The sequence below is a fragment of the Nymphaea colorata genome, chromosome 11, assembly GCF_008831285.2.
Source record: "Nymphaea colorata isolate Beijing-Zhang1983 chromosome 11, ASM883128v2, whole genome shotgun sequence".
NCBI classification, from domain to species: Eukaryota; Viridiplantae; Streptophyta; class Magnoliopsida; order Nymphaeales; family Nymphaeaceae; genus Nymphaea; species Nymphaea colorata.
This window is the reverse complement of record NC_045148.1, coordinates 3,333,899-3,359,627: the sequence shown is the minus strand read 5'-3', so window position 1 is coordinate 3,359,627 and position 25,729 is coordinate 3,333,899. Positions and strand designations below refer to the sequence as shown.

Below are 25,729 nucleotides of genomic sequence, written 5' to 3'. Positions count from 1 at the left end.
AAGTTATATATGCCCATATGGAAGATTATAGATAAAAGGTGGACTAGACAGCTTCGTCAACCTCTTCATGCAACAACTTATTATCTAAATCCTGCAATTAGATTTTCTCATACATTTAAGAAGGACAGAGAAGTCATGCATGGTTTGTTAGATTGTATTAATGTGTTAGTGGAAGATTCTACAGAACAAGATGCTGTGCACAATGAGTTGGATCTATATGATAGTTGTTTTCGGAACATGGGACTACCTGCCGCCGTTCGAGCCAGGACAACGATGCGTCCAGGTAAATACATAGAAATTTTTAATTTACTTTGCATTTGTTACATTTGATTCTTTTAAAACTTTCACATTGATTTGTTATATTTTTGTTTAGATTTGTGGTGGAATAGGTATGGGTTTGATTGTCCAAACCTAGCACGTTTTGCAGTCAAAGTCCTCAGCCAGACATACAGTGCTAGTGGATGCGAAAGGAACTGGAGTGTGTTCCAAGTTCCAACATATCCATAGCAAAAAAAGGAATAGGCTCGAACATAAAAGGTTAAATGACCTTGTCTTTGTTTGATATAATATGAGGTTGAAACAAAGGTAATATAGGCATATAGCTTAATTAATGTTTACATTTTTTGTACAATATATTTATATGAAATTATATACTAACAAATTTTCTCTTATTTAATGTAGAGAATTAGAAAAATCATTAGCAAGGAAGCACACACCTCAGTTCGATCCTATCAGCTTGGAAAATTTTGACGATCTAGAGCCATGGATTGAAGAATAACCAGCTACAATATTTGATGATGAAGATCTTGAATGCTTCAACCTTGAAGCTGAAGCAACAGAAGGCTTTGTTGATGAAGGAGAGTCTGCTACTGCTGGTGCTGGTGCTGAATATGTTGGTGAAGATCTTCCAATTCTTGACGATGAAGAAGAAGAAGAAGATGAAGATGAAGATGATGAAGATTATGAATGATGAATCATGAATGAGAGTCAAGTCAAGAGTGCTTTCATTTTATATGTAACAAAAACTTAAGAGTTATGAATCTATGGTTGTTGAACACTTGATTGAATGTTTTATGACTTTATGACTTTATGGCTTATGGCCTTATGCTTTGTTGAATGATATTGTATTATTGTTATGAATTTTGATGTTTATGAATGATGAATGCGTAAGTTTATAGCAATAATAAGTCTATCATTATCTCAAACATGTTTTCTATGAACAATTTATTATTTTTTATTTTTTCTGATTTTTTTATGAATTTTCAGAATTTTTTTTAAATTTTTTCTGATTTATTAATAATTTTTAAAAAAAATTTACGATACGGTTACGATACGTTAGGATACGGCGTATCTTAAAGCCCGACCGATACGACTTACGATACGCGTTTTACAACATTGTTGCACATCATTAGCTATGAAACAAGTATAAGGCCATTTAGCCTCCAGACTCATGCCAAATGGAAAGAGGGTTAGAGAGGTGTACACTTCCCTCTTCTGACTTATGTGTCAAAAAGCAAGGCAGGGAAGATCCATGTTTATGTGACGTAGATCAATACCAAAGAATCCTCAAGCAAAAACAAAAAGTTTAACCTTAAAAAATTAGTTTGAGAAAGAAAATTACAGCTCATTCAGCTTGGCAAGACATGCTTAATCTGGATTCAGTTCTGATGCAATCTCTCGCATTACAAAGGTGATTGTATGGATATGATTCTAACTTTTATGTAAAAGTAAAAAATGCCTGATCCCCAAGGAATGGAGTGCAACATGGTGGATGCTCCCGAGGAAAACCCTAGCTGGATGACCGAAGATAATCCATGGCCACTGGATAAGTGAGGGCTGGAGGGAGCAAGCTTCAGGCTCTCCTAGGTGGACATAGTCGAAGAATCTAAGAAGCCGAGGATGAAGGACATCCCAGAGATGGGGATTGATCAGGGAGCAGAAGACCCATCAGAAGGCCTCGTCCGAATGAGGTGGAATGAATGACTCTCCATTCAGATATGTGGCAGTAGTGGGCTTGTACGGTGGTGGAGGCAGACCTGGAGTTGATTATAGGTTCATTTTTTAAGCCCTAAAGAAATAGTGGATTAAAAACTGAAATCCCAAATTTTTGGTGATATACAAACAGAGGTAAGGCACCAGCCATAATCCTTTTAATCCTTTTGCTGGTCTAAATGGATTAGATGTCGACAACGAGCTGATATCTCCACCCGATGGCTTTGCTTTCGTGGCAAGTGCAAGCTCGGTTGTGCATCGGAGAACAAAGCAAGAGACGAGACAAGGGTAGCCCGGCAGGCAAAAGTGGAGGTAGGGTGAAGAACAACAGAGTAGCGGAATGCAAAGAGTTTCAATGTCACAAGCCTCTGAAGGAGAAAAATAGCATAATGAAAGTGGGAAATGGCTGGATGGTGGTAGGCCGGAAATGCCGTAACAAGATTGGCAAGATTGGAAAGGAGAACCCTCTTGACACTACTGCTGACAGGAACAGGGAGATGGATGCTGGAAAGGAAGAGAACCCTGCTGCTAAGGGGGATAACCTGAGCCACATGGAGAAATGATCATAGTAAGATGGAATGTAAGGGAGTCACCAATGAGGCCACCGGCTTAGACTTGGCAGATGTAGTGAGTAGAGCTAGACCTCATTTACTGTTTCTATATGACACGTTGGTGAGAGAAATAGTTATGCACAACCTAAGTATGCTGTGTAAATATGATAAATGGGAATCTAATGCTGATCAGGCAGATGGTGTTGCTAGAGTCTTTAGCATGTGAAAACAAAATAAGCTTCATTGTGAAGGCTGGAGGAGAATGGTTGGAGTCTTTTTCTCTTATGCTTTGCAGACTTTTTTGTTACAGCAGGTGTTTACATGTCTAATAAACTTCGTGAGAGGATGGGTTGCTTGCTTGAGCTTGGAGAAATCATAAAAAACAGCAGAGTTCCTACCATTTGTGTAGCAGATTTCAATGCGATGAGATGGAGAGGAGACAAAATAGAGCGCTCCCTCGTTCAGCAATCTTGCAAAGCACTCAATGCTTTCATGAGCACTTGTGATCTAGTGGATATTGGTGACCACCGCATTCACATTGTTTAATAGAAGACTGGGTGAAGCGGTGGTGCATTGTAAACTAGACTGGTGCCTCGTTAGTCCAAAATGGTGGGCAAGGATGGAGTGTGACTGTAGAGCAGAGGCTTTAGCGAGACCATCCTTAGATCATAAGGCATTAGTGGATTCTATGAGCAAGAGGAAAGCAGACAAACCTAGTCAGTATAGATTTAGATTTTGTAAGCCATGGATCCATGTAAAGGAAGGCAAGGAATGTGTAACAAGAGCATGGACCCAAAGATGCTATAGCTGCCAGATGATTCAAGCTCTTTTCAAATTGGACCAAGTTAAAGCCGCCCTATGCAAATGGAATGCAATTTCTTTCGGTAATATCAGTGACAATATTAACAAGCTTATTGAACAATTGCAAGCTTTACAGAAAGAAGCGGAACAAGGATGTCCTGGTGCTTGTGAGCAAGAGGTACAGCAACTACTCCACCTTGAGGAGGTTCTCTGGAGGAGCAAGTCAGAAGTAAGGTGGCTCAGGGAGGGGGGATAAAAACACATGCTTCTTCCAAGCCATAGCAAAGAGCAAGGAGAGAAAAAATACAGTTCATGCCATGGTAATTAATGGCAACCACTATGAGGACCAGGTTGCCATCCTCTCAGAAGCCAGCAAGTACAATGAAAATTTCTTGTGTCCAGATGCGGCTGACAAGCAGCCTTTTGATAGTCTGAATGAAGGCACCAAAGTCGGTGATGAAGAAAACCTCAGGTTGGGTGTGGCAATGACAAAGCAGGAAGTGGATAGGGCAGTTCTATGTCCGGATAATGACAGCATGGCAGGCCCTGATGGTACACCCAATCCATTCTTCCAAGAGTGGTGGGATATTGTAGGAGATGTCATTAGCAGGGCTGTGTGTAATTTCTTTTCAACTGGCAAGATTGTCAGCAATACTAATCACACAAATGTTTTGCTCCTGCCAAAGGTCCAAGGAGCAGAGAATATAGGGGACTATAGGCCCATAGCCCTCTACAATAGTATATATAAAATTATCTCTAAGGTGATAGTCCATAGAATGCAAAACATTCTTGCAAGGATTGTTGACTAGAACCAAGTAGCATTCCTGAAGGGTCGACTCATCCATGATCAGTTCTTATTGGCACAGGATGTTATGAAATGGTTGATGCAAGGGAGTCATGAAGCAGTGGCACTAAAAATAGACCTCTCTAAAGTTTATGATAGAGTGTCATGGTTCTTCCTTGATAGCTTGAGCTTTCAGCAGGGCTAGATTGAAAGGATTATGACTTGTGTGACCACCAGCCCGAAGAGAAGCCCGACGCCGGCTCTCCCTCTTCGTCTCTCTTGCTGGGTTGTGCACAACGCAGAGAAGCAAGAGGCGGAAGGAAGTGCAGAGGCGGCGGAGGTGAAGGGCGACCGGCGGCGCTGAGGTAAGTTGTCTCGTCTCTCTCTATCTCTTATGTCTCCTCCTTCGTTCTCGCACTCTATCGCAGCTCTATCCCTCTTCCTCTCGTCGTTCTCTGTCTGTCTCCCCCTTTGTCTCGATTTCTCTTTGTTCATTTCCCCTCTCTCTCGCCAGCTCTCACCCCCTCGTCTATTTCTCTCGCACTCTCTCTGCTCAATCCCCCTCTCTCCTGCCAGCTCTCAGCCCTCGTCTGTTCCTCTCTACCCTTCTGTTGGCTGCCCCTCTATCGCACACACCCTCTTATGTTCTCTCTAATCTTCAATTTCCCTCCTTCGCTACTCTCTCGTCCCTCTGCTCGCACTTTCTCTCTACCACCAGCCTCCTCTCACTCGCAGCGTCTCTCACTCTCACTGCCACTCTCGTATGTCTCTCTGCACTCTCCCTCTCGCCTGTTTTTTCCCACGCCCGATTGCTGCTTCTATCTCGTGTGTGTTTCTCCCTCAGCCAAACCACCTATCTCACAATTGATGCCCTCTTCTAACGGCAGACCTCTCCCTTGATCTCAATTTCGCTCATTCTCACTCTATTTAATGTTTCTGGATTGGATTGCAGCTTAGGGAACGCGTCTTTCCCCTCATACCAGTGAATAGAAGGCGTTGGAGGCAACGACAGCATATAATTTTAGCCACTTGAGGATCAGTCGAGCACTTGAGGTGGCTGTTGGGGACACTTCAGCAGCTAAGACGCTAAAAGAGAAGTGAGTACAGCTAAACAAGCCTAATATTATTGGACTTTTGCCCTAATAATGTATATAATTATCTATTTAGCATGATGGGTTAATATTTGAAGTGGTTAGGAAGCATGGTAGAGATTTTGATGTTGTTGAGAAGGTTTAGAACCATTAGCGAACTCGAGACGTATGTTATTGTTGATGTGCATATTACATCGTTTGTTGGGAAAGAGTATGTAAGTTGAGAAATGTAATTGCTTGGAAGACACCTCAACTAAGAAAACAAGTGAGAAATGTATTGGTGATAGGTTAAATCGAAGTTTTGAGTTTTAATCGTTTGGTCACAATCTCAAAGAGTTGGGAAGAAACTTATTGGAGGGCTTGATGGGCCGATACTACCTGTCGCCACCCTCTGCAAGCAATGACCTACGCCTCAATGATCCTATTTCTTACTTGTGTATATTTTAAAGCGAATCGAGTAGAAAACTTATCACTTGGATATTTTTGTAGGTATACCATGCATGTCGAGTAGACCTTGAGCGACAAGATTTGAAGCTCAAGGCGATTTTGGGTAATTTTAGCAACGCACGACAGGTATAGCAGTATTCCAGGCAAATCCCTACCTGGGGCCAAATTTAAAGTGCATCCTTTTCAGAATCGTTGGATCCTATGATTGTGTTGTGTTGAATGAATGTAAGCATGTGATTGAATGATTAGGAGATTGGTTGATTGTTTTTAAATTACTACACAATGGCATGTGCATGCTAGCAATTATAACTGCTTAAGACAGATTAGGCAAGGTCTCGAGTCGAGTATCTCCTTGACCCTGATTCATGGATCGAGACTACTCTCTGTGGTTCGGCTAAGTTTTGTATGATGTTATTGATATATTTGATTTATGTGAATGTTGTTATATTTTTCGTGTGCATTGCCGTGAGCAATGATGCAATTGAATAAATTTCAAGGGTCGATGTACCCGTAAAGTTATGACAGCTAGCTAAGAGTATTGACTGTGTGTGGAGCCATCGTACAAAGGCGTGTTGAAGTATGGGTGCACTCGTGAAGTGAACCAACCTCGTGTGCTAGCCGATCATTTTGTGAATGTGTTCTCATAATGATAAGAAAGAATAATGGATGGAAGGCCAATGGGTTATGGCAATATGTTTGGGATATGTCCCGCCCTCGCCACTGGTCTCGCCTGCTCGGAGCGTAAGCGATGCAAAGCCCCAGGATTCGTTGTGTGATGTGCTTGCAGCGTTGCCTCCCACCTTCCCCACCTGGATGTTCTAAGAAAGGCTGAGCAACTCTCCTTGAAATTCACACATACGTAGATGATTGCTCTACCGCTGCAGCGTGAACGGATTTGTATCATTTCAGGCCACCACGGGGGTTGTCTCCTGATTGTAGGTTGCCCGTGGTGTGCACCTTTTTTGTCTGCACCCACATGAGCTGTCAATTCACTAAAGCAAATGTAAATGAAACAAATGTGGATGATGTGAGTATGCATAAAGTGAATGTGACCGTCGAGCGTGTTAATTGTAGTCCCTACATGTCGTGGTATATGTGAGGGCTACCATGACAAATTATGTGACTGTATGCTCCTTTTATGATATGATAGTGTTATGTTTTTGTATTTGTTACATCCCAGATTCGAGCCATTACCTTAGAGGGTTAGAGATTTATTTGGTTTGATGTCATACTGCAAAGGTTAAACCTTCTGTTGTTTACCTTTTCAGGTTTTGGCAGACCCGAGACAGCAGATTGATCAGATGGCTCAACTCACATCCTATTGGAGAGATTTTGGGTCTATTGTCATGCCGGCATGTTATGTTTTGGTGTCAATGATGTCTTGTTTTTGTTAGACATCAATGTTGTGGTTTTGGAGCACTTTTGTCATATGTGTTATTGAGAAATATGAAGTGACTTTGTATGAACTGAATTTGCTACATAATGAAATGTTTGCCATATTGTCTTTTGATGTGCATAGCTCCTTTTGAATGTTGTGCCATCGCATCTCGACGTTTTACGTTTTAACAAAAAAATTAGGTTATTTGGAGGTAAAAGGGTTGGGGTGTGACAGCTGCTCTATTTTGCTCTTTTCTTTCTACCAAGTGTCTCCGTCCATTTTTCTTATACATAGCTATTTCATTGGAATAAAAGTGGGAAGCTCAATCCCAACAGATATTTTGTTGGAACTTTGTTTATGTAATCTAGGTGCATTGTTGTCCCATGTAAAGCCTTGTAAATCTTCATACAATTGAATAGAATTAGGTCATGCACCTAATTTTGGCTGACTAGTGTGTGCTTCTATCTCTTCCTTTCTTAATTCTTTCCAGTAAACATATATTGTGGTGGCTTCTTTCCCTAAATCTAACATGGTATCAGAGCTAGGTTGCATCCGGAGGCTATAAGGTATGCCTAAAAAGATCTACAATTGATATCAAGTCAAGAAAATTCTTCTTCCTATCCAAAGTCTTTCTTTCTTCTTCTTAGTCTTTCCTAACCTCTCCAAGTTTTTGCAGCAAATACATACTGTTTTGCAGTTTGGTCACTCAATTACATCTGTTTTCTCTTTCATGATTTCATCACTTTCACTGTTGGGATTTTTCAAAGGCTTAAATTGTTTGTTCTTGTTAGAATATGTTGTTGTGGGAACCGGGTCCATATCTGGACCCGGTTCTATGGGGCGCGGGTACCGAGGCGGGCTCGGTACCCTAGGCGGCTTCTCCTCTCTCCCTCTATATATTGTCACTTATGTGTAAGTGTTGAATTAAGTGGAATAACATTTTCTCTCTCCTAGGGTTGCGGTTGTGCACCTAGGTTAGAGCTTCTCCGTGGTTTTTCACCTCTCTTTGAGGTTTTCCACGTATATTGTGTGTTCCTTCTCTTTCTCTCCATCTTGGTGTGTGTTTCTACATGGTATCAGAGCCAACGCGTGAGAGATCGTTGGTGTGATAGTCGTGTTTCCGCCGTTTTTTGCCGCTGCTGTTTCCTCCGGTTTTTTTCTCTGCCGCTGCTGCGCCGCCGCCGTCCAGCGCTGCCAGCTGCGCCGCCATCGTCCGGCGCGGTTGTTCTCTGCTGCGTTGCCGCTGTCCATCACTGCCGTCGCCCACTTCAGCGCCACCGCCGTCCCGCGCCACCGCTGCCCATCGCCGTCGCCGTCCATCGTTCCCAGCGCCGCCGTCGTTTTTTCCCGCCGCCCAGGAACGTCGCCGCCTGCCTTCCGTAGCCGCTGCCTCATTCCCGTCGCCTCTGCCTAGTTCTCGCCGCTGTGCCTCTTGTTGATGTGTGCGTGTTTGTGATGGCAGACGCGATGGGGACTCAAAAAGGTGTCGTTCTTGACGTGGGCAGCGCTTCCAAGACTGAGAACGTGCCGATCCAGGTCACCTCCATCCGTCTGACCAAGGACAATTACCTATCTTGGTCTGCCGCTCTCGAGATTGGGATTACTAGCCGTGGGCGTCTCTCTTACATCACTGGCGACAAACCTGCGCCCATCAAATCTGATCCTCATTGGGCAACGTGGGCGTTGGAGGACAGCCAAGTGAAGGTATGGATTATCAGCTCTGTGTCCTCCGATATCCAGCCCCTCATTCTGCGGAAGCCGACCTCTTTTGATATGTGGACTATGCTTGCGAAGATGTATGGTCGCAAGAAGAGACATCTGCGCACCTATCAGATTAAACGCAGTATTTACTCCCTGACACAGGGTGATTTGTCTGTTGCTGCCTTCTATGCTGCCCTGAAGACCAAATGGGAGGAGCTAGATTATCATGTGACTGATGAGTGGAAGTGCGGTTCAGATCATTCCCTCTACTGGGAAAAGGAATGGATGGACCGTACGTTTTTGTTTCTGGGAGGCCTGCGGGATGAATTTGAGTCTATTCGTAGCCAGATTCTTAATGGTGATGAGATTCCGGGGATAGAGGAAGTATATGCCCGAGTTGAGTCTGAAGAACAACGTCGCCAGGTGATGCATCTTGACACCGGTCATGGCCCTTCTGCCTTTGTCAGCCGTGCCTCTGGGACTGGGCAGCGTCCTGCCCGGCATTGCACTCATTGCAACAAGTTGGGGCATTCGGTGGACTTCTGTTGGGATCTTCATCCCGAGAAGAGACTGGTCAGAGGTCGTCCTCCCCCTGGCAAGCGTAGCCCTTCTGTGTCTGATTCCAGTCAGAGCAATTCTTCTAATGGTGCAAAGTCCAAGCTGTCCCCTGCTCAACTCAAGGAGCTACAGGCGTACATCAGCCACCTATCTACTACCCCTGAGGAGTCCTCCACGTCTGTAGGGGCTCAGCTAGCCCAAGCCCTCGTTGCCTCGACTGATCAAGGTAACCCTTCTCTTGGTGATTGGATTGTTGATAGTGGAGCCACTCACCACATGACAGGGGACTCTAAACTCTTTCAAGAATATCAACTTTCCTCTGGCAAGCAACGCGTGTCTATGGCAGATGGGTCTTCTATCTCTGTGGCTGGGAAAGGGAGCTTGTCCCTGTTGAACAAATACTGTCTCCACAATGCCTTGCATGTTCCAAATATTCCTGTGAACTTACTCTCTGTCAGCAGTATTACTAAAGAATTAAACTGTAATCTGATTTTCTCTGCTGATCACTGTTCCCTGCAGGACTTGGTGACGGGGAAGAAGATTGGGATTGGTTCGGTTACTGATGGGCTCTACAGATTGCCGGTGCAAGTTGCTTCAGCATTGATTTCTGCCACGAGTGGTCACTTGTCCGGTGTGAATGATAGATCTACTGTTCTGCGATGGCACGAGCGTCTTGGACATCTCCCATTTCAGTTAATAAAGAAGTTGTTTCCTCATTTGTTTGCTTCTGTCTCCATTGACTCCTTCGCTTGTGAAGTGTGTCAATTGGCTAAACATGTCAGGGCTTCGTACCCTATCTCATTGAATAAAACCACTCATCCGTTTGCCTTAATTCATTCCGATGTTTGGGGTCCTTCTGGAGTACCCACGTGTGGTGGTTGTCACTATTTTTTGACGCCTATTGATGATTACTCTAGATGTACGTTCGTGTACTTATTGCGAGACCGTAGTCAGGTTCCAGCAGTTGTGAAAAACTTTGTTGCCTTTGTTGAGACTCAATTCCATACAACTGTTCAAGCTTTCCGTACGGATAATGCTAGGGAATATGTCTCTCAATACCTTGATGATTTCTTGAAAGGCAAGGGTATTGTTCATAAAACCTCTTGTAGTTATACCCCTCCTCAAAATGGTATAGCTGAACGTAAAAATCGTCATCTTTTGAATGTTACCCGGGCCATTATGTTCCAACGCCATGTCCCGAAGCGGTATTGGGGTGATGCACTTCTCACTAGTGCACACCTCATTAACCGTATGCCTACTAGGGTGTTGGATGGTCAGTCTCCTTATTCTACCCTGTGGCCCACTCAGAATCCGTGGCCTCTTACTCCTCGTGTCTTTGGGTGCAGTTGTTTTGTGCATAATCATAGCCCTACTCTCAAAAAACTTGATCCCCGGTCTATTAAAGGAGTTTTCTTGGGGTACTCTTCCACTCAGAAGGGGTACAAATGTGTGGATCCCACTACTTCCAAAGTGTATGTTTCGAGGGATGTCACATTTCATGAACATGAGTCGTATTTTCCGGTGAATCCTCTTCAGGGGGAGTGTCTTGGGAACAAAGGGGAAGAGTATTCCTCTAATCAGCTGATTCAGTTTATGGAGTTTTTGGACTACAAGGTTAGTCCCAGTGTGATTGACACGGTCACGGTCAGTAATGAGAAGGGCAGTTATATGGAAGGGGTCACGGTGGATGCTCAGCCCACTGTTGCCAGGGATCACTTGTTTGGCCAGGTTTATGTCAGAAAGGAGAAAGCTACAGTGGAAGATGTTGGTGATGAGGATAGAACCAATCCCAATCCTGTGATCTCCCTGGATGACCCAAGTCCATCGAATGAAGAGCTCCCCATTGCTTTGCGCAAAGGCACCAGGTCATGTACTTCTCACCCTATTCAGAGATTTGTTTCTTATGCTAAGCTCAGTACAAATTACAAATGTTTTATCACAACCTTATCCAAAGTTGTTATTCCTAGGTCGGTGGATGATGCTAAGGATGATCCCAAGTGGTTACATGCTATGACGGAGGAGATGGGTGCGTTAGCTAAGAACAAAACATGGGAAGTGGTTGATATCCATAAAGGGACACACTTAGTTGGCTCTAAGTGGGTGTACAACGTGAAGTATAAACCTGATGGCACTGTAGATCGATATAAAGCTCGTCTGGTTGCAAAGGGGTTCAGCCAGAAGTATGGGATTGACTATCTTGAGACCTTTGCCCCTGTTGCAAAGTTGAAGACCGTGAGGGTTATTCTTGCTCTTGATGTGCACAGGAAGTGGCGCATGGACCAGCTTGATGTTAAAAATGCATTCTTGAACGGCCATCTGGAGGAAGAAGTCTATATGAGCATGCCTCCCGGGTATGTTCAAGAGGGAAAATGTTGTCACCTCAAGAAAGCTTTGTATGGCTTGAAGCAGTCGCCTAGAGCTTGGTTTGAGAGACTAAGGATCGTTATGAAGTCTACTGGGTACAAGCAAGGAAATGGAGATCATACCCTATTCATAAAGCAGAGAGATGGTCTGGTGAGTCTTCTCCTTGTCTACGTTGATGATATGATTGTCACTGGCAGTGATGAGGAAGAAAACAAGAAGATGAAGGAGAGATTAGCTAAAGAATTCGACCTCAAGGATCTGGGTAAACTGATGTACTTTCTGGGGATAGAGATTGCTCGATCAGAGACAGGGCTGGTTATGAATCAAAGGAAGTACACTCTTGACTTACTAAAGGAGACAGGTAAACTTGGTTGTAGGCCCTATCTTACTCCTATGGAATCGGGGACTAAGATAAGTATCAAGACAGGCACTATTCTGGATGAGGAAGGAAAAGGGCGATATCAGAGGCTAGTAGGTAAGCTTATCTATCTTACTCTAACTCGCCCTGATATCACGTATGCGGTAAATGTGCTAAGTCAATTTATGCATGCTCCCACGGATTGTCACTGGAAGAGTGCAGAAAGAGTGTTGGGATATCTAAAGAATGACCCAGGAAAAGGACTGCTGTATACTCGACAAGACAAACTTACTATTGAGGGCTACTCAGATGCAGATTGGGCAGGTTGCACTGACACAAGGAGGTCCACTACAGGGTATTGTATCTTTCTTGGAGGTAACCTAGTTGTTTGGAGAAGCAAGAGGCAAGAAGTGTGTTTGAGGTCTAGTGCTGAGGCTGAGTACAGGGCTGTTGCAATGGGAGTTACAGAGATGCTGTGGCTGAAGATCCTTTTGACTGATATTGGTGTGGAACTGGAAGATAAAATGAAGATGTACTGTGACAACAAGTCTGCGATTAATCTTGCCAATAATCCAGTTCTACATGACAGGACCAAACATGTGGAGATTGACCGTCACTTTATCCGGGAACGCATTGACTCAAAAGAGCTGATTCTGCCATATATATATGAAGTCTGAAGATCAAGTTGCAGACGTCCTAACTAAAGGGCTTTGTACTTCTTCATTCGAAAAGAATGTTAGCAAGCTTGGCATGTTTGACATGTATGCCAAGCTTGAGGGGGAGTGTTAGAATATGTTGTTGTGGGAACCGGGTCCATATCTGGACCCGGTTCTATGGGGCGCGGGTACCGAGGAGGGCTCGGTACCCTAGGCGGCTTCTCCTCTCTCCCTCTATATATTGTCACTTATGTGTAAGTGTTGAATTAAGTGGAATAACATTTTCTCTCTCCTAGGGTTGCGGTTGTGCACCTAGTTTAGAGCTTCTCCGTGGTTTTTCACCTCTCTTTGAGGTTTTCCACGTATATTGTGTGTTCCTTCTCTTTCTCTCCATCTTGGTGTGTGTTTCTACAGTTCTTATTTCCCAAAAAAAACTAATTTTATATTTGCAAATCCTAAATTGTCTCATTTCCTCACTTTTCCTTTGCAACACCTAGTTCTAATGTGCTCTCATTTTTCCAGTTGCAAATCCCTAGGGTTTATTAGGGTAAAAAAGAAATGACCTCTAGCCAAAGGGCTGCAGCTGATTTTTCTATTTTTTAGCATGATAGTTGAGGTAGAAAACCAATGTTTGTGATAATGAGACGAGATGGGAAAGCCAATACCACCACCCTCTTCATGCTACTTAGCAAAAAGGGAGAGAGAGTGAGAGAGAGAGAGTAAAAATAAGTTCTTAAGCAAATAAATCCATATATCCATTGTTTGTATTCATAAAAGATAGATTACTTTATACCAAAACATACTAAAGAGATGCAAGAAAAAAATTAGTCAGTTGTGTCCCACACCGCACTCATGTCCACCCAAGTTGGTGTAGGTATGGTGCCCTTTCAGGTGTGTCTGTGTGAGAGAGATATTAATTTATTTTACATCCATCATATCCTAACCTAGGTTTTTCTACCATGTGAATCATGTAAGGTAACTAAAGCACTGTCGGAAGCAAAAAAAAGAAACAGCTGGACCATCAGGTATACGAGTGATGTTGCTCACCCTTACTGCATCTTAATAAGCAAATAAAGATTAATCTCAAGAAATACCAAAAGTGAAACTGGAAGATAGGCTTCCTCACATCCAAGGAACTGCCTAAGCATAACCAAGATGTGACTGTACACAGAATATTACCTTAGCATCATTCAATCCATAAAGTACACAGACGAGGGAACCATTTTCATGTCTCATGGCCAATAATGCTTTCCTCACATATGCGTTAAGAGTTGATGTGTGCCTGCATAAATGACAATGTTCAAAAATCAAGTTACAATAAATCAAAGGAATTCAATTACAGCACATTTTGACATAGAAAGGTCACAATTAATCAAAGGAATTTAGTTACAGCTTATTTTGACATAGAAAACCGATGATTTCCAGAAGCAAAAACAAACGTCTGTAGTCCAATGGAAAAAATGCTACTGGAAATATATTCTGTTACTCTTCTGGATGCATGTGACAATTGGATAACTCCAAGCTTACAAGCATATCTTATGCACCAAATTTTAAACAAGCCACAAGGAAGTCTGAACTGTGGTAGAAAGGAAAACAAACAAGATTATACTGAACCAATGCATACTGTGCAGAGAAAAGTAGAGCACATCCTTGGGTACTGTAGTTACATAACTACGGAGAGACGATAACATTTTGAAGTATATGCATCTAGCAACTCTGTACAACAAAAGAAAAACTGAAGAAAATCCATAAATGCACGTTGGAAGATCAGCTGTCTCAATTTTAAGAGATCCAGTTACTCAACCGAACTGGTGCAGAAGCATTTGAGTAGTTCCTATTTAGCAAAATCATTGGCCATTCATTTGTAAGGAAAACAACTACCAGGGAGTTTTCTGCAAATTATTTCCCTAAAGAACAAGCCACAAATTTTATAGAATATAAGATGGAGTTAGACTCATCCTAACAACTATTCCACTAAAAAAGCAGATTAACATACCGTTCAACACTTGGTAATGACAACATATTGATCAATTTGAAACCATGGCGAAGGGATGCTATTCCAAGAAATGACTGGGTACCATCTTCAAATAAGTCTTCAATGTTCTTTCTTCTCTTAACATAATCAAGATCAGATATGGATGCAACCACAGTACCTGAAATGCCAAGTACGTAATTACAAACATGTGCATACCAAGTAAAGAAAGAACACGAAAGGAGGTTAGATTCTAGAAAACACCTCCACTGAAGTATGCTTTCTCCAGCAAGGCAGCAGCTTCTGTTATTGTACACATAATAAAGCATTTAAACAATAACCATTGACAAAAGATCAGTCATAGGCTCCAAGAAGCATGAATAACGAGGACAACATTGTCAATTCTGAAACTCATAAACAAGAAAAATGTACACAAGGACCTGCTCCAACAGGGAAGAAATTACTGAACATTTCCATTACTCACGAATGAACTTTTTAATTTTTGCAAGGCTAAAACAAATAAATGTTATTAGATAAAGGACAAGGGACTTGTGTCTGACAAGGTGTTAGACACAAGTTTAGAATGATAAAACAGAGTCAGAAATACAAGGCTCCTGTGCAACTAATAGGGAAAGTGAATCCTCCATAATAGAACAGCCAATTGAGTAATACCCGTACTCGAATCACTTTACCATACATGCGTAAGGTACTCTTTCCCAAAGTCTTTCACTGATTTAGTGTATTGCTCTCAAAATGTATACAGCCACCAATTCCATGATACAATGATTTGTCCTCACGAAGAGTGATGGTGCACTTTTCCCAGTTAAGATAACATATGGTTAGATAAAAGACATAGAGCACCATTATTGTAGTTTCTGCAGCAACTGTAGAACGGTTCATAAGATGATCCTCTGGCTTGTAGGATCACAATTATCAGCTACTTCTAATAAAAGTTCAAGCCAAGCAAATTCTGTCTCTTCAGGAAAAGACTAACAAAGTCAGCTTCTTTATAACTAGCACAAATGCATGTTACAAGAAATACATGTACTATAACTCATGAAGAGAAAGGAAAATGGAAAGGGAAAAAAACTATTATCCACTCCCATTTGAGCGACTTTGCACTTTAGATGCTTCATGATTGTGTGCACAGAATTGAGTTACTAACTGGAAAACAATTTACTATTGAATATCGTTCAAAAAAGAAATTTGTGTTTTTATAATCCAGATAACACCCTCATTCTCGAAAGCAAAAGAGAAAAACTAACAGGATATCACCAACTATGAGACAATGCCAAAATCAACAGCAATTTGAGAAGAAATCTACCTGCTCAGCAAGATCAAACACACCATAACATATTTGGTATGAAACAATGTCTTTAAACTGCCTAATCCAATGCATACGGAAAATATATATATATATATATATATATATATATATATATATATATATATATATATATATATATATATATATATATATGGGCCATATTTTTTAATTTCATTCAAGTCTTCCCTAGAGAACAGCACGAATCAGTAACCACACCATAGCCACCAATACATCCAACATTTGAAAATATGCCAACATTATCAACAATGTAGAAAATATTGGCAAAATATTGAGATATTTTAACCAACTGAGCAATATATATTATATCCCCCAAGCTAAGTACATGCAGAATGACTCAGATGCTTCTTCTATTCTTTTCCCTGGCACAGCTGGGTCATCCTGAACGTAAACCCGAGACCTCACTCATGGAGTAAATCATCATGCTCACAATGCAACCGAAGACTCAATAGATTTTTTTACAGGAGCATTTCATGCTTTCCGAACACATAATAAAACCCTCTACTGTGTTGCACTCTCCAAGCGTATTTGTTCCTCCCTTCTTGCTTACCAATGGACAGCAAGTCATTGTGAAAAGACATTTTGCTGTTTCTTCATCAATATCTGATCTCTAATGAACCATGCAGTAACATTGAAAACCAGACGAAGTACTGACCATCTGTCAGTGGAACAACAATGAACTGATATTGTATGATTCAATAAATTTTCTGGAAACAGATGATTATTCATCTACTCCACATTCCATGAATAGCCAAGACATTGAGGAACATCTACAGAAGTATTTTGGGAATCAATCTGATTCTATCTCCATTTCTTACAAACAATGTTAAAATAATAAAGGAAAAGACTGTAATGCGCTTTTAAAAACAAAATTAAAAAAATCAATAAAATTGAAAAAAAAAAAAACCTACCTCACGATCCTGCGAGCAACCCTAACACCCTATCCATCCCTCACCAGATAGGTGAGGATCGCTGGACACTCGCCATCTAGCGAGGTTGATCACCCCTCGCTAGAGGAAGGGTCAGCCTGGCCTTCACGGTGAGGCACCATCGTCTAGGAGCTTGATGACTTCGCCCCGATTGTCGAACGGTGGCAGCCAAGAGTGAGGTCATCGGTGAGGGACCCCTTGCTATTTCTTGTTCGGGGTTGGAGCTAGGAATTTTTGGTCGCATGGGCCGAACTATGGTTTCAAATTTTTAACAAGGGCCAAGGCCTGAAATATAATTTTTCAAATTTTTTACATAGGTTAAACTAAAATTTTTAAAATTTATAAGCAAATAGTTGATTTTTTAAAAAAAAAATCAAAGGGCAGGGCCATGGCCCTTGCTGGCCCCCTTGCCTCTGCCCCTGCCATTGTTGTTCATAGTGAGAGTTTGTTGCTGCATGTTGTCACCATCCCACGACAGGAATGAGGTTGTCCATCCCTTACAGCGAGGGTTGATCAGTTGATGATCTAGTTGTCAGCCAGGCCCCCAGGGACAACCTCACCCAGTCTATGAAGGCGACACTAAAGGGCGAGGTCATCCCTGGCTATTCCAGTGGGGATATCAGCTGCATCTTGTGAGAGACGACCTCACCCCCTGTCGATCACTGTCCAGCTACAAGGCCAAAGTCATTGACCCTCACCTAACCAGCTGATCTCACTTCAGTGGGGGGTTAGTCGAACCTCACGGGCAGCAAGGATCTTGTAATCCTCACTCATCCAAAGAAGACGGAGGATGGCCCTTTGTCGTCCCGTGAAGGCTGCTGCAGAGGCTTTTTTCTTTAACTTTTGTTGTTGTTTTTTTCAAATTTTTATTTTAAAAAGGCATTTTGTTTTCCTTTATTATTTTATTATTTTTGTGAGAAGGCGGTAGTTTTAGTCTTAGAATTAGTTGCAAAAAGTTAGGGGCGCCTAGATGAGCTATAAATGTTGGACAGTGGTTTGATGTGGGCACCTTAGTTAGTCGCCTATTTGTAATTTTTTCTTGGTACTTTTTCACTTTCTAGAACTTCTAATATTTCCCCAAACAAAATACATATTGAATATAAACCCAAGCCTTTGGACCATAATTATTATGTCTTATTTCATCAATAAGATTCACAGAAATGCAGAGCTCAAGACCTTAATTTATAATTCACATTACAAATATCATCTAAAATATTTGAATCTCTCATTGTTGTTCTCCAACAAGTTCTTTATATTATAGGTCTTCTATTCTTCAGCTTACACATTGATGCCCATAGATGTGAGCCTGAGAACTACAGCCTGTCCAACTATGCCAAGCCTTTGGTGCATAATTATTATGTCTTATTTCATCAATAAGATCCAGAGAACTGAAGAGCTCAAGACCTTAAATGATAATTGATATTACAGACATCATCTATTTGAATTTCTCATTGTTATTCTCCAGCAAGTTTCTCTATATTCTAGATCTTCTATTTCTTCACTTTGAACACAGTCTTCCAATCCTAACAGCCTACTGTTAACAAGTTGAGGAATTGAAAGTGGACGACTTGGTGCAATTCAAATGCCAACAGGAAGAATTTAGGTCATTTTAAAAAATTTACCACAAAATAAATAAGTAGAATACCTTTTTTAACAACAAGAGCGCCAAGGCCTGTTGGGTAGCCGAATATCTAATGCAACATGGGCAAAAAGGAATGCAAAAAAAAGAACAAGTTAACTACGAGAAGATAGCACAGTGATGCAATTCTCCTTTTGGAAGACAAGGATAAATCTATTGCATAGTAAAGTAAAAGGCTAGATCCCACTAACCTTGTAGAAGGAAATAACAACAAAATCAGCAGGATATCTTGTCAGATCAGGTGGTTGTGTTGCACATCCCTTTGCAGCATCAATGAGGACTTTCCAACAGCCACTGCAATGAATGCAAGGTCAGTAACCAAGATGAAGTGCCCTTAAGCTTGCAGTTCAATCACCTCTAGACTAATATGAAAAAAGTACTAACTGTGGATGAACAATTGTTTCTGGAAGAGTGCAAAAATTGTATGCACATGAACAGGTGCATGCTCATGCACTCATACCAGTGGTAAAAATCTACAAGCATGAATGAATGCGTAAAAAATAAACACATAGATAAAGAAAATAAATCAGCATATAAAATGTACAGGTGCAGTTTCTCTTGGTATAACCTGGATATGCACATGTGTACAAGAATGTAGACATTCAACCTACATATTTGTCTGGACATGTATGTGTCCATGTATATTTTCGATGCAGCCATCTCCAAAGGGTGCAAAGATCCTATGCACATGCAGATGCATGCTCATGCAGTCACATACAGGAACCTACAAAGAATAACACGTAAATGCAAGAACAACGGGATTATAAATGTAAATTGCTTCCTGCAATTCATTGAAAGCACTTAGAGGCATGTGATTGTGTAGAAGGCCTTGTTCCATCGAATGCAGTATCCCGGCAAGTAGTGGGAACCACATCTTTGTAAGAAACCGAAATGAATGCAGCACTCAGCCCCCACACAAAACAAACATAGACAAGCTGACAAGGAACCTATATTTCACACACATAGAGTAACTCCCAATAGAGGAAAAACAGTGCACTAAGGCACTGAAGAATTCATTAATCCACCAAGAAAAAATAGCTTCCAAGAAGCATACAAATAAGGGGCAAATGTGCCCAATATATAGACCAAAATGAGGGAACTGTTGGGTTTCCGATGGCTAGAAAACTAGTTGCTGGGGAGCCCAGTGGCTCTCTCAGCTGAAGCAATTCAGATGCAGAAAGGTGAAAATAGAAACAAAAAATACAAAAAGAAACAAAAAACAAATAAGAAAAGGTTAATTACAACAACAGAACAAGAAGAAAAGTTAATATTTTATTTTTCTGATGCCACCTCAAACTTATGATGAAATCCCAAACGTTTGCTAAGAAGAAAAGTAAACCAAGGAGCTCCAAGCCCTTTCATGAAGAAATCAACCAACTAGAATTCTGATGAAACATAAGGCAATGCAATTGCCTTCTTCAGAAATTCCTCTGTTGCAAAATGACAGTCTGTTTCAATGTGTTTAATCCTCATGAAACGTATTGCTGGCACTATAGATGGCACTTTTGTGGTCACATCATAACTTAGATTGTCCTTTAAGATTAATCTTCAACCAAATAATCTTCATAGCTATTGAGGCGATAGCTCAATTCAATATTCTGCTTTAAAGGAGGAGAAAGAAACATTTGGTTGCTTCCTGCACCTCCATGAAATCAATGATGTACCTAAAAACACAAAAACCAACAATAGAATCTCGACTTTTGGGATCACCTCTCCAATTGGCATTACTGTAACCAATTACTTGCAAAGATGAAAAAGAAGAAAAGAAAGTACTCCCTTGTTAAGAATAAGTTTGGATATAATAAATAACTCTCAAGCCTGATCCCATATGAACTAATGGTGGGAGAATATTGGAATTGACTTGACACATGGACTGCAAGTGCAATATCAGGCTAAATGATCTCAGGTAGGAAAAGACTCCAACTAATTATCAATATGGTGTAGGATTATCTAAAGGTTCACATCATCTTAACTCTAGGAGCTTCTATTGTCTCAACAGCTTAAGGAATGGTTGAAGGGAGAGATCCTCTCTATCTTCTGTTTAAAAAAGAAAACAAGATATGGAAGATGAGGAGACACACCTGATGAAGAGGAACCCAAGGTGAGCTACAGAAGAGCCGCAGTTGGTAGGAGCTCTTCAAAATCTTCACAATTTTTATTCCTAAAATTCAGCACCAAAATCTTTTTGCTTTCATACCATGTAAGGAACCAAAATATGGTACAGACCTATCTTCTTGAAGTTTTGTTCAACTATAGATATGAAATCTAAATTTCACGCACAAGGAATAACTCTCAAGAGAGGAAAAGCACTGCACTAAGGCACTAAAGAATTCATTAATCAACCAAGGAAATAGCTTCCAATAAGCTTACAAAATAAAGTGCCCAATGTTTAGACCAAAATGAAGGAGCTGTGTTCCCAATGGGTAAACAACTAACCATTGGGAAGCCCAATGGGTCTGTAAAAGCTGAAAAAATTCAACTGCAAAAAAATGAAAATAAGAAGAAAAATACAAAAAGAAATGCAGAAAAAGGTTAATTACAGCAAAAGAACAAGAAAAAAGTTACTAAATTTATTTTTACTAACAATTTTTATGTGAACAAGGATTCAAGCAGCCTAAAATTCGCCATAAGCTCCACACATTACCATGAACAAATACATCATTCATGCACTAATTGAAGTAGATGAAAACCTGCATTGAAGTGATCCCCTCAAAAGTCTAGAGGAATCTTCTTTGATAACGTTTACCAATTCAAGGTCAAATCTTCTACCAGAAAAGTTGCACTCTGAGGGGAATGCAAATAGGTTGTATACATTTCCTGTATGTACAGACAATCACAATGGTTGATGCACTAGAGGCCATTGTTAATTAAACTCATGGTCGAACTCAATGAAATAGTAAATACATAGATTAGACAAGCTCATAGAGATACCCAAAATAACTGTGAAGGAACAACAAAAAGTGCTTACTGTCAACTGCTTCACCAGACAGGTTAGCTCCACTTTGCCTTTGAGGAATAGAAGTTAACTTCTTAAAAGATAAATTAGATGGACCAGAGTGCTCTTCAATCTGCTCAACATCTACAACAACTGCTGTGGCCCCTTTATTTAGAGCATATCTATAGTTTTATAAGCTTAAACAACACAGAAGTCTAAACAGAAAAACAGCATGCACATACATACACAACAATTTAGGAAGTAGAAACAAATAACAATTTACATTTATTAAGAATAATCATATATCCAGAAGTCAACTCTCGTTAGTACGTAGTAGCTGCAACACGCAGTGCTCCTACTTCAGTTGCATGACTCTTAAAACTACTGAAAGATTCTTTGCCTGCCTGCTACTCGAGATTTTCTACATGAGTGTGAAGCATGTGGGCTTTTCTAACCATAAGCATTGCCAAGTCCCCAGAGCTCTTTTTTTATTAACTTCAACATTGAAACAATATATCAAAAAGTAAATGTCAAATTATCTACTCCAAGAAGATCCATGAAGTCACAACTAGAAATGTTAGAAAGCATTTGCCCCAAAGAAACACATCTGCAGCCTAAAAGAAAGATGAAATAATAAAACCCCAGGACCTCAAACAAACCACAAAATAGGACTAAGGTTCTTAAAACTTCTGACTATAGGTAAAGGAAAATGGTGAAACATGAGAAGCACATCAAAAAAAGACACATAAAGGGTGGTATTCTAATTAACTATCACTTCAACTAATTTACTTATGCTTGAATGTTGAGGAAGGAAGCAAGAGTACAATGAAACAAGGGACTAAAATGAAGACGCATCACAATGAATTGAGTAGACTGTGTTTGATGTAAACCTATGTAGGTTATTCACAAAAAACAGAAGCATGACATAATTGATGCTGCAATTGAAAATAGAAAAAAACATAAGCACATTCATGATCCCCATTGGTTACAGAGAAAACTGAATAATAATGAAACAGGAAGTGTGACACTTTGTGTGAAGAGACTGCCAGGCGAAACTAATTAGGAAACCTGAGCTAAAATGTGAAAGATTATTCAGGATAAAGGAATGAATTTCAACCTCAATACTCAGTACAGCATAATGATAGATACTATTTTATACATGTGATTGCTGCAGGACTCAAGGCAGAGACTATTCATGACAGCTATCAGAAGGCAAATCAGCAGGAAAAATGTGAGAGAAAATATGAAATGAAGAGACAAAAATGCATGCAGAAGATTAAGTCATCAGAAACTTTGCGTTCTGCTAATATGAAAAACTTATTCTGTATCAGAAAGTAATGCAAGAGGCATCCGGTGGTTGCTCCATGAGTTAACTGGAGAATGAAGACCAAGTTTTCATTTGAAGGAGCACCAAGAGTGGATAAAATTCTTCGGTCTATCCACAAATGTGTTCTAAATGCATCAGTTGATCTCTATGTACTCTTCCACTTAATACTTCTAGATTCTAATAACGCACATGTTAATAACAAATCTCAGTTCTCAATATTGTTTCAGGAATTTATGTTTGAGGGAATAGTATAAAATGTGTAATGGAAATGCTGGAACATTTAAAACTCCAAATTCTGGTAGCACAGATTGCAACATGGCTAGGATTCTAGGTTTGATCAAGCACGCATGGCATTTTAAAATAATGGTTCAAAAATTTAGAGAGCACAAAAAGAACAACCTTAAAATGCAAATAAAAACACCTCCTATCAGAAGACAATGACAGGCACAAGTTGGATACTCTCTAATTCCTAGAACACTGTTATGGTTCTCCATAGTGTACATGAAACAGCTATCACTACACCAAGGAAAGGCCTCTCCGAGCAATTTTAATGCCGCAGTGGCCCCAGAAGTGAATATACAACTGTAGTCTTTTGCTGGTGCATTTATAAATTCAAGAACCTGATTCAAACCAAAATTACAACAGCATGTCAAACAAGTAACTGAAAGCTGAATTCCATTGGCAGGAACTAACAACTTTAAAGACATATATAATTCCTAAGTTTCAAACATGCAAAAAATTATCGAATAAATAATTGAACGAAGCCAGCCACACCACATTATCATTTGCATGCAAAATAATATTTAGGGAACAATGCTGGTAGAATTTTCTTCAATTTGCAAATAGTCCGGAATTAATAACTGAACCGACATTCTAGGGCAACTAAACAAGCCAAATGAACAAATCACCTGTTTGGGTCATGTTCACAAGCAACCCCTTTCTCAGCTGAGCTTGTCAACTCATTGAAAGCCAAGTGTGAGGTGGTTACGAGCCAATCACAATCGTGCATCTTTCCTGAGTATTGTTTTAGCTTTATGTCTTTCCGAAAAATTTTGATTACATGTACCTAAACATATTTGCGTACTGATATCGAAATATTTATATATCATGCAAGAAGTACCTATAACATGCTGGTATATACGTAACTGTGTATAACATTTATAACACACGTACCACACAAATAATATATACATATGGCAAGTGTACATTATATAATAATAACACGATGTGGACCCTGCCAAGAGAAAAACTCCTCACAATCTGCTCATAAATCTACCATGGGTCAGCTGTCGTTCAGCTTGTCAAAGTTCAAACATTTTATCCGATCAAGAAGAGGCTTTCACGAGTAAAACCGGTTCAAACCACAAGCTACTCAACTCATTTGCCAACCTGACAGTATTCTTGCTAGATGAAGCCTACTAAGAGGACAAAGTACCTGTTGACGTGCGGCCTGAATTATACACAATGATTCCATGCTAGCATCACTCTGACTATCTGCATATCTCACAGTAATTAATGGCGACTATTCTACCAATTACTTCAGAAATAAGTAACTTTAGTCATCCAACAAGAAGCTGCATACGTGGATTCCCATATACGTTGGTAGTCAAGTCTCTGAAAGTTGCTTCCATTTGTGACTCTGAATATAAGCTCGCGCCTGCATGATCTAGGTAAACGAGACCTGCATTTCGAGTTCTGTAAACTGTAAAGATACTGGGGATAAATAAATACATATATTTATATATAAATATACATATACACCCACACACACACACACACACACATATTTAGCAAAAGAGATAAAGAATTCAAGAGAACTACAACATTAAGAGTTAACTAGATTCTTATATTTTCAATTTTATCTGTTCGTCGATGTCTTTTATTAGTCCTTTAGAGGATCAATCAACACTTGTCAGAGAGGAAAAGGTTAATTCTCAGAAAACGAGAAACGAACCCGGAAGCCGAATAACTGACTTCTACACAAGGGCTTCTGAATTCCCATTTTTTCCGGAACGGAGGAAATGGCAAGTCCTATGCTATCTATAGCCGTGAAGCCAAAAGGAAGGAAAAATAAGTGACATTCATGATTCAACAAAGGTGAAGAGAAGCGAAGAAAGAGAATAAATAAAAGAATCTTAAGAACAGAGGGAAACGAATCTCTTCACCATTCAATCGCTTGAATTCGGAGGCCCGGATTTCATCGATCCCCCGGGGTCCGTCCGGGTAGCCATAGTCCTTCCCAAATTCCCTGGTAAACTCCTCCTTCCCTTTCGCCCCCTCCTCCATCAGAGAAACGCGTGTGTGCGCGTCCCTCTCACTCTCTCTCGGGGTAGACAAGGCGCGTTTTCGATCTCTCTCTCAGTCCCGCTCTATTAATCGGGATGACAGCTGAGTAGGCAAAGCACCGGCCCGCCGACTCAAGATGTTCACACGCATCTGGCACGCATCTAACGATTATATGCGCTGCCGCGTGCATGGATGGTGCTGGTCCATGGAGTAAACCAGTGACGAAGCCCAGCGACTCGACTTGCAGTCGCGGCCGACCGACTCGGCGCGGTTGTTAAAGGATGAAAATGATCACATTAATATCGTTCCCAAATAAATTTTGGCTGTTTGTTTCACCGATTATCAAGATATACGGTTTAAGGTCGAACCCTCCTCCCTTCCACTTACCATAGTTTTTCCATCTAGCATGCATTTAATCCATGCTACAGTGGATCATCCAAAACACATCTTCTTATGCAGCCGTGAATCTTAGACCCAAGGCTATCAAGCACCAAATGCCCTCATTTGGTAGCATTTTATCACACGGATGTTTTTTCCACAGAAAAAACTCCAAGCACACATCGATGCTGGAAAACGGTACGGTTGGGAAATGTCAACTTCTTCCAAATACAAGCA

General features: G+C 40.7%; 1 protein-coding gene across 12 annotated transcripts in view; it reads right to left on the bottom strand.

Annotated features, from left to right (window-relative positions):
• Positions 1–25,265, bottom strand: part of LOC116264250 (molybdenum cofactor sulfurase) — an 84,671-nt gene extending 59,406 nt beyond the window's left edge. For 4 of the 12 annotated variants that reach the window (XM_031644361.2, XM_031644370.2, XM_031644369.2 and 1 more), the window contains exons 1-11: positions 24,994–25,256; positions 24,411–24,509; positions 24,264–24,322; positions 23,288–23,448; positions 21,535–21,683; positions 21,257–21,383; positions 18,758–18,860; positions 18,573–18,618; positions 14,918–14,956; positions 14,678–14,834; positions 13,861–13,963 (exon numbers count right to left, since the gene is read on the bottom strand). In XM_031644361.2, coding sequence (XP_031500221.1) covers positions 13,861–13,963; positions 14,678–14,834; positions 14,918–14,956; positions 18,573–18,618; positions 18,758–18,860; positions 21,257–21,383; positions 21,535–21,683; positions 23,288–23,448; positions 24,264–24,322; positions 24,411–24,509; positions 24,994–25,114 — 1,164 coding nt within the window. In that variant the 5' untranslated portion in view covers positions 25,115–25,256. Of the gene's footprint in view, positions 1–6,272; positions 6,698–13,860; positions 13,964–14,677; positions 14,835–14,917; positions 14,957–18,572; positions 18,619–18,757; positions 18,861–19,177; positions 19,300–21,256; positions 21,384–21,534; positions 21,684–23,287; positions 23,449–24,263; positions 24,323–24,410; positions 24,510–24,993 lie in introns of those variants that run through there. The other 8 variants (XR_004174814.2, XM_031644372.2, XM_031644371.2 and 5 more) reach the window with 5 other exon arrangements.
• Between the last annotated feature and the right edge of the window lie 464 nt (positions 25,266–25,729).